At 33.3% G+C, this 16,538-nt stretch overlaps 1 protein-coding gene across 1 annotated transcript in view; it reads left to right on the top strand.

The window, feature by feature from the left end:
• LOC145330647 (uncharacterized) overlaps positions 1–10,645 on the top strand; it is a 31,780-nt gene extending 21,135 nt beyond the window's left edge. The window contains exons 2-7 of the mRNA XM_080175312.1: positions 657–702; positions 4,099–4,245; positions 4,575–4,658; positions 8,836–8,896; positions 9,814–9,925; positions 10,339–10,645. Of these exons, the coding sequence (XP_080031438.1) occupies positions 657–702; positions 4,099–4,245; positions 4,575–4,658; positions 8,836–8,896; positions 9,814–9,925; positions 10,339–10,432 (544 nt within the window). The 3' untranslated portion in view covers positions 10,433–10,645. The remainder of the gene's footprint in view (positions 1–656; positions 703–4,098; positions 4,246–4,574; positions 4,659–8,835; positions 8,897–9,813; positions 9,926–10,338) is intronic.
• Positions 10,646–16,538: the final 5,893 nt, after the last annotated feature.

Raw genomic sequence — 16,538 nt, forward strand, 5'->3', positions numbered from 1 at the left:
ATATGCTTTGCTGGGTGCGTGACAATGAAATGATAATAGATAAATGTACTATATTTCATGGTAAACAAATTTCTGATGGAGAAATTTTTCTAGATAATTTAAATTCGCAGAAAATAAGAAACAGAGAAAGGGATAGGGTTGGTAAAAATAGTTTACATTTAAATTTTTTAAAGAATATTTTGCTGTATATTATACAGAAAGTAAAAAAATCGTATAATGTTATTTAAGGGTTCACATTTAATCTCTTTAGACATATAGATTTAAACGAAAGGCTTAACCACTTTAATATTATCATGTTTGGTGATAATTAGAGCTAACTATTGACAATTTCAATTAGGAATATTTTTCCTTTCTGTTTTATCTCATAGAGAGGGGGAACAATGGGCTTTTTAATACACTAGTACCAAAATTTTTATGACACGTTTTCTTATTAATTGGCTTAACAACTTTGGATACTTCGGTAAATTTGATTATTTGGTTTATCAAGTTCAGTGTTTAAACGTTTCAACCAATAATTTTAAGTTACAGAAGGAATAATCTTGTGTGTTATCATTGGGGATGTACATTAATTTATCGGCCATTGATTTATCCCTTTAAATCACTGGTTTTATCTGGATATAAATTTGTGAGAAATATATATTTTGTTTTATTTTCAGGATTGACAGAAAATTGGAAAATAAGCCTCCGGAAAATTATGACGAGGTAAATATTTGGGAAGCTCTTTATGGTGTCTATAAAAAGTGGATTATTTTGAAATCTTTGGCCAACCTTATAGGCATTATGGGTAAAAAGCTTTATATTTGGGCATTCGTAAAAAAATTACCCTTGTTAAACTTGGAAGCCTTGTATTGACTAATTTTCAATTCTTATAGTAGGTTAGGTAAAATAAAGGTAAAAAGCCTTTTTCGTAATTCGTATAGGGATATTTCCCAGCAGGATAAAGCCTCCCGCAGGGGCTGTGAACAGTATTTTTTAAAGAGTGTGAGCTAGATGGGGGGGGAGGTGGTCAAGAAGCATGGCATGGCTTCGAAACCGATAAATATCTGCTGGTTCTCATCCATACTCAAAAATTATGTCTAGCATCAAATTACAGACAATTTTCCACAAATATTCGGGGCTAACAAAACTAGCTTTAATCCTATAACCTTTCATTTTCATATCCACGGAAAGCTGTCTTTAATGCGATGCATTCATTTTTATATAATTTATGAAAAATATTAATTTTTAAGATAGATAGGTCCTATTATTTTACTTGCAATAGAATATAATTCAATTATTAAATGTTGACTAACCTCTCCACCACCTAACAGACCAAAAACAACACATATCCTATTATATAAAGTAGTAAGCGTTTTTTGTCTGTCCCGAAGGATCTCGCTAACCGCTGAACCGATATTGTTCTCCTTTACAACGAAGCTTCTTATAGGTCCTGGGAAGGTTTTAAACTATTTTTGGGGAGGATGTGTTCACCCCCTCCCCCCCAAAGAAAATATTTTTTTTACTCTTTTAAAACCAAAATTTAAAATGAGATGAGGTCGAGCGTGCCCCTAGAGGCTTCTAGGAGCGTAGCTGCTAGTCTATAATACAAAGTAGAACGATGTTTGTCTGTCCGTCTGTCTGTCCCTTAAGATCTCGGTAACCACTGAACCGATCGGATTCTACTCTTCAGGGTATCTACCTATTGGTCCTGTGGTGGTTTTAAGCTATTTTCTTGGGGGGTGGGACACCCCCAACCCCACAAAAAACCAAAAAATCCCCCCCCCCATTTTTTTTTTTTTTTTTTTTTTTTTGCTGAAGATTTCCTTGGTCCTTTTTTTTGAAGGAGATTTATACAGTATACATATAAATTGACTAATGGTAGGCCAGTATAACGTTGGTTTTTTAGGCACTATCATTAGTTTTGGGGGGATGGGTTATGATTGGGTTCTACAAGTACAAAACTGAGGGTTTTGCCTGCAAATTTTATATAAAATTTTCTTTTGTTTAATAAAACAAAGGATGTATATTCCTATGCAAATTTTCTCTAATTACTAGATTCATATTTTCTCTTTTTTTACATAAGTGGTTAGATGTTTTTTTATTAATGGATTCTAAAATAATAAAAAAAAGCCCTATTATGGTTATTATTTTCAGCCGTTCAGAGATCTTGATAACAAAGACTTATAAAGCAGGGATGTAAAGGGATAAGACATAGGCCGACAAATGGATGTACATCCCCAATGTTAATGCACAAAATTACCCCTTCTGTAGATTACAATTAGTGGTTGAAACGTAAGAACACCGAATTTAATGAACAAACCAATCAGAATTTATTAAAAGTCCCCAAAGTTGTTAAGCCAACGTTATTTTAAACTTTGGGGACTTATGTAATAAAAAGGGCGTTGCTACAAAAGACCAACTCTACAAAAGACCAACGCCTACAAAAGACAAACTCTACAAAAGACCAACGCCTACAAAAGACCAACTCTACAAAAGACCAACGCCTACAAAAGACCAACGCCTACAAAAGACCAACAACTACAAAAGGGTCAATTTTTTAAAAGCAAGGTTGTATCGGGTTCGAAACTATTCCGTTACGTAGCAAACACAGACTTTGGACAAACTGTCGGACGGAATTTTAAAATTCAGCCTGTGGACAAAGTTATTCAAGAAAGAAATTTCGGTTTTGAATTTTGTCCTTGTGTTTTAATCGCCATATTGGATATCATTAAAATTGGAAGATTTTTTCTTTAAAATTTAGAAGATTTTCAAGCCATTATTTGATTACATTGATACAAAAAAATAATTACAATTTTTTTCTTGTAATTGTGTCGCTTAAAATCTATTTAAAGTATACATTATATTCATTATATTTATTAATTTGATAAATACAAATATGATGCTACACCAGTTGCAGCTATAGACCTTCCAGCTCTACGATTTTTTTGTAGTCGTTGGTCTTTTGTAGGCGTTGGTCTTTTGTAGAACCGACTAGTTGGTCTTTTGTAGGCGTTGATCTTTTGTAGAGTTGGTCTTTTGTAGCAACGCCATAAAAAGCCCATTGTATCCTCTCTCTCTCTCTGCCTATAATAAAGGTTGCTTTTATAATATTTTTTACCCAGGCCATATTAAAAATAAAATTGTTGTATCACTGTAAACCTGACTCTCAGAGAGAGAGGGGACAATAGGCTGTTTATTATACTAGTCCCCAAAGTTTTATAATACCATTTTCTTGTTTGTTGGCTTAACAATTTTGGGGACTTCCATTGAATTTCGATTGTTTTGTTCTTTAAGTTTAGTGTTCATACGTTTCAACCACTTATTATTTTTTACTAAAGGGGCGATCTTGTGTATCATCATTGGGGATATGTAAATCAATTTGTTAGCCATTGTCTTATCCCTTTAGATCCCTGTCTGAAGTGTATGATTATATAAATAATCTTGACTGATGACAAGAATTGAATTGTCCACTTGTCCAATCACAGATTCTATTTTAGATTTTCATCAATATATATTATTCTAGCGGATGCGCCCCTAATTTAAAAAAATAAGAAATAAAAAAAATACAAAATTTGAGCTGCAACCACTAATTTCGAACTGATTTAAAATATTGAGGGGGATTTTTTTTGTTTTGTTGAGGGGTTGGGAGTGTCCCATCCCCCCCCCCCCTCAAAAAAAAATAGCCTAAAACCACCACAGGACCAGTAGGTATATTCTCTGAAGAGTAGAATCCAATCGGTTCAGTGGTTACCGAGATCTTAAGGGACGGACGGACAGACAGTATACTACTTTGTATTATAGATGGCGGCTGCGCATCTATATACACTACTACATGCCTAAAAGGGAATTTTTGTTAGTGGATAGGGTCAGTACACTGCAATTAATTAAATTTTTAAAAATTTTGGTCCAAAGGGGGTTAGGGCAAGAACGTGAAACATTTATTTTGAGTGGGGGGGGGGGGGGCACAATTAGGTGGATAATTCAACTTTGGGGGTACAAATTACCTTAGGTAGGGTGTTTAAGTTTTGGAATGGTTTAAGGATGATTTTAATCTAATACAGGGCCTTGAATGCTGGGAGCGGACTCACTAGCCAATTATAAAGTATTGTCTTATTTTAGGGTGGTTTACCAATCCTGTCCGACGGAATATTCAGCTTCATAATCATGGTGTACGTGTCCACGGCGTTCTTCTGTGTTTTCTACCTGTTCTGCTGGAGGCGAGGCATGCCTAGCCAAGAAAATATTAATACTCTCATGCATGCACAGGTTAATATTTTATCTTTGTTAAATGAAGAGTTGGCTTGTAGCATTATCATAAATAGTAACGTACTTGGCTTGCTGTTAGGCGAGTTTTCAGGTTTGAGTATTGACCAAACCGCGTCATACTTAAGCATTATATATCTCTGATTTTTTGCAGATAAACCATTAAGTTAATCCTTACTGTTTGTAAATTTTTATTCATATTTGTAGATGGGTATTAAAGCACCTATTTGAGTTGATGAATCCATAAATTCCATGTGCTTAAATTACGTTCAAAATAGTATATAAAATTTACTTCCACCCAATAATAGATTTTTTTCATTTTTAAATTTTAGATGGCTATGAAGCCAGGTGTTCCTGTGTTGAATAATACTGAACTTTCCATCCATGGTGACAACGAGTATGCTCCCATTCATCAGGTATAGTTTTAATCCATGGTGACAACTAGTATGCTCCCATTCATCAGGTATAGTTTTAATCCATGGTGACAACGAGTATGCTCCCATTCATCAGGTATAGTTTTAATCCATGGAGACAACGAGAATGCTCCCATTCATCAGGTATAGTTTTAATCCATTGTGACAACAAGTATGCTCCCATTCATCAGGTATAGTTTTAATCCATGGTGACAACGAGTATGCTCCTATTCATCAGGTATAGTTTTAATCCATTGTGACAACTAGTATGCTCCCTTTCATCAGGTATAGTTTTAATCCATGGTGACAACGGGTATGCTCCCATTCATCAGGTATAGTTTTAATCCATGGTGACAACGAGTATGCTCCCATTCATCAGGTATAGTTTTAATCCATGGTGACAATGAGTATGCTCCCATTCATCAGGTATAGTTTAATCCATGGTGACAACGAGTTTTCTCCCATTCATCAGGTATAGTTTTAATCCATGGTGACAACGAGTATGCTCCCATTCATCAGGTATAGTTTTAATCCATGGTGACAACGAGTATGCTCCCATTCATCAGGTAAAGTTTCCATTCATGGTGACAACGAGTATGCTCCCATTCATCAAAAGTCCATATTTAGTTATCTATAATACAAAGTAGAACGATGTCTGTCTGTTTGTCTGTGTGTTTGTCTGTGTGTCTGTTTGTTTGTAGCGAAGGATCTCGCTAACCGCTGAACCGATCGGGTTCTCCTTTACAGGGTAGCTTCTCATAGGTCCCGGGAAGGTTTATAACTATTTTCTTGGGGGGTGGGACACCCCGAACCCCCCCCAAAAAAAATTAAAAACACCCCCCCCCTCAAATTTTTTTTTCTTTTTAAAACTAAAATTAAAATAGTGGGGTCGACTACCCCCCACCCATAAAAAAATTTCTCCCCCCCCAAAAAAATTTTTTTTTATTTTTTCTTTAAATCTAAAATATGAAAAATTGGTTTGATTAAACCTCTTGGGGCAAAGCCCCTAGAGGCTAGGGGCGAAGCCGCTAGTCTATAATACAAAGAAGAACGATGTCTGTCTGTCTGTCTATCTGTCTGTTTGTCTGTTTGTTTGTTTGTAGCGAAGGATCTCGCTAACCGCTGAACCGATCGGGTTCTCCTTTACAGGGTAGCTTCTCATAGGTCCCGGAAAGGTTTATAACTATTTTCTTGGGGGTTGGGACACCCCCAACCCCCCCAAAAAATGAAAAATAACCCCCCCCAAAAAAAATTTTTCCTTTTCTTTTTAAAACTAAAATTAAAAAAGGGGGGTCGACTATCCCCCCCCCGCAAAAAAATCCCCCCCCAAAGAAAATTTTAAAAAAAATTTCTTTTAAATCTAAAATACGAAAAATTCATTTGGTCAAACCTCTTGGGGCAAAGCCCCTAGAGGCTAGGGGCGAAGCCGCTAGTCCTTATAATAAAGTAAAAAGATCTCTGTCTGTGTGACTGTCTGTCTTTATATGTGTAACGAATGATCTCGCTAACCACTGAACTGACATGACCCACCTTTACAGGGTAGCTTCTTATATGTCATGGAAAGGTTTATAGATAATTTGGGGGAGGTTATTACCACCCTTCCAAGATAAATAGCAAAAAAAACATAACTAACGCATCTAGCGGCGAAATAATATCTTTTGGTAAACAGCTTATCTTTGGTGCATTATTTGCCAAATGTACCACTTTTCTGCACTACCTCTCCGATTTTGTTAATACTCTATATTTTGGTCCGTTGGGTCATTCAAGGATGCTGGATGGCCAAAAAAAAGTTTCAGAGTCCCTGGATGTCTAGATATCTAGCTATCTATGAAGGTAGGTAACAAAAATGTAAAAAACACCCATTTTTTCACAATTTTAAAAATTAATTTTTTCATCAATCTTACATCCAATCTATACATTTTATACACCAAAATGATCGTTTATTCATGTAAAAAGCGCACATAATGCTATTTTGGCCAAAACTCTAATTTTACAGGGTGTCCAACAAAAAGTGTATTTTGGATATCTAGCGTAATACCCAAAATACCTGTCCGAAAAAAATCATTTTTTTTGGCTTAAATCCTGTGTTTTATCTGTGTGCATATGTGGTATATAATGGTTTGGACCACCCGGAACTATAAGGTTGTCAAATTTCACTTTGGGACGCCCTGTAAATGTGATTTTTGCGTCTGTAGAGCTAAAACTTGGTCCAAATTGGCTATTTTTTTCAAATTACTCTAATATGTGTCTTAGTATGTTTGGCCATAGTGTTTTCTGACCAGATCAATAATTTCATATTTTTGGACACCCTGTATTTTCAAAAAAAAGAGAAAAAAATTTTTTTTTTTTTTTTTAATTTTTTTTCTATTTTTAAGTTACTTAAAACTGTAATATAGATACAGATTTTGACTAATAACAATAATATTTGCCTATTTTACAATTTTTTACACTTTTGGGACACCCTGTGCATGTTTTTGAAAAATGATGGTTTTTGCCCATTTTTGGGGGGAAGGAGTCGTTTTAGGGCCATAGACTATTTCTTCATTTTTGTAGAACTTTTCAAGACACATCATTTGTTATTAATGCAAAAACCGCAAAAACCGAACCGTTTTGCCGTTATTCACCGCCAAAGACGGAATTTCTTTACGTTTTTGCCGTTCCAGAGGTTGTAATGGGCATTTGTGGTAAGAAAACGATGATTTATCAAGATCCCTCTTAAATACTTTTATTTAGGTAATTCAATTTACTAAATTTCATATTAAGTAAAATTTTTTGTGCAGCTAACCATTTTTCGTCAAGATGGATTTCAATTGTTAAAACAAGAAAATTAAGTGAATATAACATAAATAATTGCTATAACATAAGTGATAAATGAAACATAAATCATGTGCATTTGAAATTCCTTTTGACAAAAATCGGTTAGATATACAAAAAAATTTACTTCACATGAAATATAGTAAATTAAAATGCCTAAATAAAAGTATTTCACAGTTATCTTGATAAATCAACGTCTTCTTACCACAAATGCCCATTAGAACCTCGGGAATGGCAAAGAACGTAAAAAATTCTGCCTTTGGCGGTAAATAATGGCAAAACGGTTCGGTTTTTGCGGTTTTTGCATAAATAACAAATGATGTGTCTTGAAAAGTTCTACAAAAATGAAGAAATAGTCTATGGCCCTAAAACGACTCCTTCCCCCCAAAAATGGGCAAAAACCATCATTTTTCAAAAACATGCACAGGGTGTCCCAAAAGTGTAAAAAATTGTAAAATAGGCAAATATTATTGTTATTAGTCAAAATCTGTATCTATATTACAGTTTTAAGTAACTTAAAAATAGAAAAAAAAATAAAAAAAAAATAAAAAAATTTTTCTCTTTTTTTGAAAATACAGGGTGTCCAAAAAATATGAAATTATTGATCTGATCAGAAAACACTATGGCCAAACATACTAAGACACATATTAGAGTAATTTGAAAAAAATAGCCAATTTGGACCAAGTTTTAGCTCTACAGACGCAAAAATCACATTTACAGGGTGTCCCAAAGTGAAATTTGACAACCTTATAGTTCCGGGTGGTCCGAACCATTATATACCACATATGCACACAGATAAAACACAGGATTTAAGCCAAAAAAAATGATTTTTTTCGGACAGGTATTTTGGGTATTACGCTAGATATCCAAAATACACTTTTTGTTGGACACCCTGTAAAATTAGAGTTTTGGCCAAAATAGCATTATGTGCGCTTTTTACATGAATAAACGATCATTTTGGTGTATAAAATGTATAGATTGGATGTAAGATTGATGAAAAAATTAATTTTTAAAATTGTGAGAAAATGGGTGTTTTTTACATTTTTGTTACCTACCTTCATAGATAGCTAGATATCTAGACATCCAGGGACTCTGAAACTTTTTTTTGGCCATCCAGCATCCTTGAATGACCCAACGGACCAAAATATAGAGTATTAACAAAATCGGAGAGGTAGTGCAGAAAAGTGGTACATTTGGCAAATAATGCACCCTTTACATGGATTAAAAAGAAAAACATTTTACGTGACCCTAGAGGCCTATTGGGTCGTAGCCGCTAGTAGTAGGTAGTTACATGTTTTAGACCACTGAACAGCACATATTTTATTTTCATAATACGCTTATTGAAATGATGATTTTATATTTGTAGTACATGTTTGTCCAGGAGTCGGAAACCTATCCAGGAACTGGTCCAAACTTTCAGTACCCAGGTATCATAATATACAGAGAGGAAGGGGACATTGGGCTGTTTATTGCGCCAGTCCCTAAATTTTAATAATAATGTCTTTTATTGATTGGCTTAATAACTTTGGGGACTTTTATTGAATTTTGATTGGTTAGTTCCTGAACGTTTTAACCACATATTGTAATCTACAGAAGGGGTAATGTGTATCATCATTGGGTACGTACACCAATTTATTGGCCATTTTCTTATCCCTTTAGATCCCTTGCATTTGATTAATGTTCTCATATAAAAGTAATATAATGAGTGTCTGTCTGTAGCTAACCGCTGACCTATAAGGTTCTTCTTTACTGTGAGACTTTTTGTATGTCGATGAAAGGGCTATAACTATTTTGGGAGAGGGTATTTCTGCTCTACCAAGAAAAATCGCCCCCCATCCAAAAAAAACATCTTGAAAACTTTTTCTTTCTAAAAGTAAAACAAAACTTTTATTAAAAGTGGTAAGGTAAACTTACTTAAAATATTAATAATTTGCATGCTATAAATAATACTTTCTTAAAATTAATAAAAAGCAAGTTTAAAAAATACATTTGTGATATCATAAGATGAATCAGCGAGTAAAATGGTCTGTTCTTAATCTTTAATATTCAGCATCAAATTATAAAACTTATGACATTTACTATTAAAAGAATTCTTTTCCTAATAAAAAAAAACTTTTTTTTCAATCAAAAACACAATTGATTAGATTATGATATTTAAATTGTATTAAATAATAATGATTAAGTATTATTATTTCAAATAAATAATACGTTTCGAATAAGTTTATAGATTATGTTGTTGTTTTATTTAGATTTTAAAAAGAAAAAAGCTATTTTTGTCATTTGATTTATATTACATCCTTTCGTAAAAAAAACGATGAAATTAATATTTAAATTATTAATGTAGGTAACTATGAAGGTTCAGAAATGTTGCATCAGTCCTGCGGGAACAACAGTCCTTACCTGGCTCAACTGGCGCCAGCTAAATATCCAACTGTCAACCAGGATGACGTCATAAGGTTCAGTATTCATTCTTTTTCTTTAATTAATTCTATTGTTCTATTAATTTTATTATTTAAAGACATGGCATATTCTAGTCCGTCTTTAAGATTAATTACCTGAATTAAAATTTAGGTTATTTTCATTGTCAGGTGCGTCCAAAGGGGAGGTGGGGTAAAGAGGTGACGGTGGCACAGGTATCAGTAAAAGTTGTGAGGGGTAAACAAAACATCTAAAATCCCCTTAAAAAACCTTGAAGTCCTTATTTATTGATATACAACCTTGACTTAATAAAAGCTTCACTGTAATGGAGAAGTATTTTGTACCAGTGCAGCGGTTAGCGAGATCTTAAGCTACAGACAGACACACAGGCACATTAACAGACTGACATCCTGTTACTTTTATATAAGGATTAGAAATAATAATATTTCAGGTATAGTACAAGTGGGTACATGCCTGCTGGTCAACAGCAAGATTTTCCTGGCACCAACGGTCACACTGAACATGTTTACAAATTCAAATCATAATGTAACTGAACTATCAAACCAAGCAGAGACAATTTTGGGAAAAAAATTATTTTTTTTGCTTGTAAATCACCTTAAATTCTCCACTTCATGACAATGTAATGTTAAAAATACCATTTATGGCAGCAGCTTATAGTGCAGAATAAAAATGACGTCATACAATATAAATTATTTTTTTTTGCTTGTAAATCACCTTAAATTCTCCACTTCATGACAATGTAATGTTAAAAATACCATTTATGGCAGCAGCTTATAGTGCAGAATAAAAATGACGTCATACAATACAAATGACCAATGATAGGCAAGTATACTTTTTACAATTGGTCATTACAAATGTATACCGGTCTATCACCGGTCATTTGTATTGTATGGCGTCGTTTTTTATTAGGCACTATAAGCTGCTCTGAACTTAAAGAAATAATGGTTTGTTAAAATAGCTGGCCTATGGGTGAAATTATAGATCTTATAAAAAAAATAATTTAATTTTTGCAAAATATTTTAGAAATTAATTACACTTTTGTCTGTTGATTTTAATTTTAATAAATATAACTTTGTTACAATTTTTATAGCCAAAAATTAAATAATAAATAGTTAACACATTTTAGGACTAATATATGACTTATGAAAGGTTTAAGATTAAATTTATAAAGTAACCATTAGGAAAATTCTATATTATGTTTTTGTAAAACTTTATATGATTTATAAATAATGTACACTTAGAAACTAAATTTAAAAGTGTATTTCCATATAATTAAAGCTTTTCACTTAATGTATAATATAAAAGACGTTTGAATAATTTTATAATGTTTCAATTGGTAGATTTTTAAACGATTGAAAAAGTTCGTTTTTTTTATATTATAACTTTACATTAACTGCTACGATAAAGTCAAACTGTACAAAATTAATACTTATTTATTCAGTCAATTAAATCTACTTTTTCGAAATCATTTTATTAAATAAATGTTGTAATATCATTATATTTAAATGACCAATTAATAAAATCAAAACAAGTTTTTCATCATGTTATCTTTGTAATTGAAAATATACAAATTTAAATCCTTTACTAACAAAATATAGGCTGTGCCCCAAGAATCTAGGGACGGGTCTGTATTCCGAGATTTAAATGACAGCCTAAAACCATCCCAAGACTTGTATCGTAAAATAAAATAGCCTAAAACTAATCTGAGAATTATTCTAAGCTTTCCTGAATTTAAGATTTCAATCGGTAGTCAACTCAGTTTTGAGCTACATGCCAAAAAAACCTACTTTATATTATAGGATATTTAAAAATAATATGAAGTAAACCTTTTCATATAGACATCACATTTTTTGGTATTCTTCAATCAATAATATTCATCCGAATAATCCTAATATACACCTTAGCTAATTTTGTTCAGTGCTCGATAGAATCTTTTAGGGAAATCACCATTTTTTAAATATCATCAAACAAAATGACCACACGATCTTTCTCGATTTAAAAGGTACAATGTAATTGTACAATTGTATATAAATGGATATACTATTGCATGGATTTCACGTTCTCTGAAAAAGTGAAACTTGCAGCGGGCAAAAATAATGATTCCTTCCTTCCAGCCCCATAAAAGAAATTCATGGTAGCAAGCTAAATTGACGACAACTTTTCCTTTGTCATAATATCCACGTATGTTCTATACACATTTGTGCATACGTATTTTTATTTTATAACATATTTACTGGTAATCTAATACTGCGCAGATAGAATTACCATGCGTTACGTATCTCAAAAAATGCAACATACGTATTTTATGATCATTGAAGATACGTACAAAGAAAGCGATGTTCTTTATGCATTTATGCTTTAGATGTAACGTTACAAAGTGTCTAAAAAATTAGCCATGTAACGTCATAAAAATGAGGGAGATGAGAGGAGAAATGGGAAAGAAAACCCCTAAAAGGCTGATTTTTGAGACACTTTGTAAAGTTACCTTTTTTAAACCCTGTGGGGTCTTTTGTCGTTGTGTGTGTGTCACGAAGAGTGGCTAAACATTTTGACCTAACCTGGAGGATATAAGTATTGTACTATAGACAGCTATCAGCGGGTAGTAAAATGAAAATTTTTGGAATTAATTGCAGATCTGTTAGCTATGAAAACAAAGGCCAGGGCCAACAAAACTGGTAAAAAATTTATGATATTTTTTTATTTGTCGTTCAAAATTGTTTATCATAAGAAACAATTTGATACATGATTTTTCAGTATGGCTCAGGTCCGGTTCTATTTCAGTGGAAATTAGTTGGCTTCGAAGGTTGAATTTTGTTTTGTTGCTGCATAATTGCATTCTATGCTCCAGAATATACTGATAATTGATTAATTATTAAAATACGACAAAATAAGTATCACATTTTTGTGATAGTGAACAACATACGGGAATAGGTTTCCAAATTATTCTGTCAATAATGTGACCCACACCGCATAACTCAGGAGACGTTAATAATGGTACCTACTTATGTCTTACACGTGACACTAAAGTCAGAGTAGGGGAAATGTATTGGCTCATAAACAGGCGCAACTCAATACCTTGCACAGTTAGGACTTACAGACAAAATTCAAGGGGTTGGATGCCTGTTAGATGTTACTAATAACCTAATATCCTTTGGTGTGAGATTATTTTTGGCCATTTTGGCGGTTTCCGGCAGGCGAAAGTGGCACCAACATCAACCACAGTCCAGCCAGTTCACCCGTAATAATGAAAACATTATAGTTATTAATAAATATATTAAATTTATATATAATTTTCTATCATGTAATATTATTTAATAATTAAAATGTCTATGTGATTATCTCATAACAGGATTGAAAGAGTTAATGAATAAAAGTTCTTATTATTATTTAACCCCTTAATGTCCGAGGATGAATATAGCATATTTTGCCAGCATGTTCAATATTACATCATGGATAACAACATCCATAAGTTGAGAAGCACAAACATCGTTGATGGGAATACATACAAGTAGATTTAAAGGGGATTTAATTGTTAAAATCAAGAATAGTTTTATTGGAGAAAATAAACACAAAACCTTTTGCATGATGACTAACTACCTATGGTCTAATTAAATTGCATACTGGATCTCAAAAAAGTTTGAAAATCGGACCAAAATCACCAAAGATATTGAAAATCACGTTTCCCCCTTTCTGTGTCTGACGGACGGACGGGCAGACGGACTGACGGGCGGACATTTGGAATTATAGAGTAGCTTCGTTACAAAAAATATGATACATAACTATTATCAAATGCTGAATACTGTCTGATGGTTTGTTAAATGGATGGACATTCTGCTATAATACATATTTGCAGCGCAGCTATTTTTTTCGAACTTCGCCCAAACAAATTATTGTCATCCTTGAAAAAAAATCTAATTTATCGATATTGAAAGTTTTTGTGAAATGAAAAATCAATTATTACAGAGAGATCTGTCTTCGTACGATTATTGATAAGATTCCGAGAAACTTTTTAGTACATATGATTCTTTTAAAGGTAGACTACTTTTATTTTTTATGATTTGTAAAAATTATAATTACTTGACTTTTAATCTGATTACAAAAAAGGGTTAATAAAAAAAATAGTTTTTATGTATCTCGCTAATTTGATTTAGGTTTTTATCTTTGATTTGACTAAACTACAAAACGTTTTCTTGTATAAAAAGAGAAAATAACGATACAAAGTTTTTCTTACTTTGTTAAAAAAAGATTAATAGAAATAATAAAAAAAAGCAAATGTTATGAGTGTCCCTTAAAATAGAAATAGAAATAGCATGGATGTGGGGATTGAACAAAGATCAATCAACTACTTAGTATAGACAAGCATTAGAAGCCAAATTTTGGCTTTAATGACCTAATCTGTTGCTAAAATTTGTAAACTTTTATTGAATCTTGATTGGTTTGTCTTCCCCAGCAGTATCCAAACCTTTTTCACGAAAAGTTTCCACTAACAGTAAATGTGTTTATTAGGGTTGGGCCGGATACTTTTTTGGCCGGATTCCGGATATCCGGTATCCGGATAGTTTCAATATCCAGTATCCGGCCGGATATCTGGCCAACGCTTGATATCCGGCAAATTACCGGATATCCGGCCGGATAACCGGATATCCGGCAATAAAAATCAGCCGGATATCCGGTATCTGGATAATTTCAATATCCGGTAACCGCCCGGATATCGAAAATGGCCGTATATCCGGCCAAACCGGATATCCGGCCCAACCCTAGTGTTTATCATAATTAGGTGTGGACATCCATCTTATCCCCTAATATCCCTGATGATACTATTCCAGAAAGGAGAGAAGAAATTGATATCGAATTTCCTGATGTATTGGTTTACACACAAGATGATAGAGTGTCCACACATTGTGATTAAATTAAGTCATACTAGCGGATATAATCCTCTAGGGGCACTTGAGTAAAGATAAGGGGGGAGGAAGGGGAGCTTAAAGATGACTCTTTATTTTGAATTTTAGTTTAAATGTGGGGGGTCATTTATTTGGGGCAAGTTCTTTTGGGAGGGTGGTGGCACCATTCTCCATAATAATTATAAGCTTCACTGCACAGAAAAATCATATTGGTTCAGGTCCTTATCTACACATACATGCAGAGTAAGACATCCTGTTACTTTAAGGCTTTATTATCAAATAATAACAATGTGGTTAGTTTTTTCGGGTATTGTCCCTTTCGTGGTAACGCCCCTTAATGGACGATTCTTCGTATTTTCACCGTAGTTTTTCTCCTATTTCTAGCCCCTGGGGGGGGGGGGCTCATATGCTGAAGGGCCAATTGCTTAACCCTGCGGGCCAATCACCTAACCAAATATAACCTAACCTAATCTAAAATAACCTATCAAAAGCCATTTTCAAAATAAAACGAGTCGCCACGAAACGGACTATTCCCGTTTTTTTCTGCTGTTACATATAAAGATCCAAATATAAAGGAATTTCCAAGGGATACAGGGATGAGACAATGGATCTAAAGTTCTGCTTGTCTTGGACTAGAACCTATGCAACTTTTCTTGTTTTGGCTAATTTTCAACACTTTGGGGACCAGCGCAAAGAATGCCGCTAAACAATTTTTTTCAGAGCAGACGATTCTTACTAAACTGACCAATACAAATACTAGCAGACTATACTAATTTATTTTTATTTTAAACAAAATAGTTTTCTTTTAGGAATTGGTGGGATAAACCAGAAATTCTACTATGATACTTCTGTAACTAACTTGTAATGATGCTGTGAGTATTGGTGCAAAAAATATGACGTAACAAAAAAAATTAGCCAATGAGAGGCCGTTATTGACCAATGGTAAAATTTATAGTGGCCTCTCATTGGCTAATTTTTTTTGTTACGTCATATTTTTTGCACCAATACTCACAGCATCACTTGTAATCAACCTCTTGCCAAATCTGAAAACATCCCCCCATATGGGTATTATTTTCGAAAGATACTGCCAGTTCTGTGGTCATTCCTTTAATGATAAAAAAAAACAGACTATTCGTAGCAAAACAAGGTACAGGATACCCAAATTGTAAGTACTTGTTTGAAACTTAATAGATTTATCTTGTTTTAGAAGATATTGAGTTAAAACTCCAAAATGAAATTAAATGCTCATTGTCCCATCCCTTTATACCTGGGAATTTCCCCTCCACTTAGCTGTGTAAACTTAGAAAGGATATTATTATTCTCTATGTAGAGTACACAATGTATAAGGGAGTAGTGAAGTTTAGTTTAAATGCCAGAAAAAAAGTGACTAGTGTTTTCGCCACAGCCTTTAGGAGATTCAACCCACGATAAAGAAGTAGATCTTCACACCTCCAACACATCATTTTTTAGTTCAAAAGTTAAGGGAGATTTTTTTCTGATAGCTTAATCGTGTAGGGGATATCTTCCTCTAAATAGCCTAAAACCTAACTAGGAAAATTGTTTTACGAGGTAATGGCGAACAAACATACAGAATTCTATTGATTTAGTATTTAAGATATAAACCTTTTTATTCCTGTTAAAAAATAAATATGGCCAAAAGTTTTGGCATATTAATTGTTTTTCTGAGTGTATTTTTTTTTATATATTTCTTAACTTTTAAACAAGACGC

The sequence above is a fragment of the Acartia tonsa genome, chromosome 10 (genome assembly GCF_053477335.1).
Source record: "Acartia tonsa isolate MP-2025a chromosome 10, ASM5347733v1, whole genome shotgun sequence".
NCBI classification, from domain to species: domain Eukaryota; kingdom Metazoa; phylum Arthropoda; class Copepoda; order Calanoida; family Acartiidae; genus Acartia; species Acartia tonsa.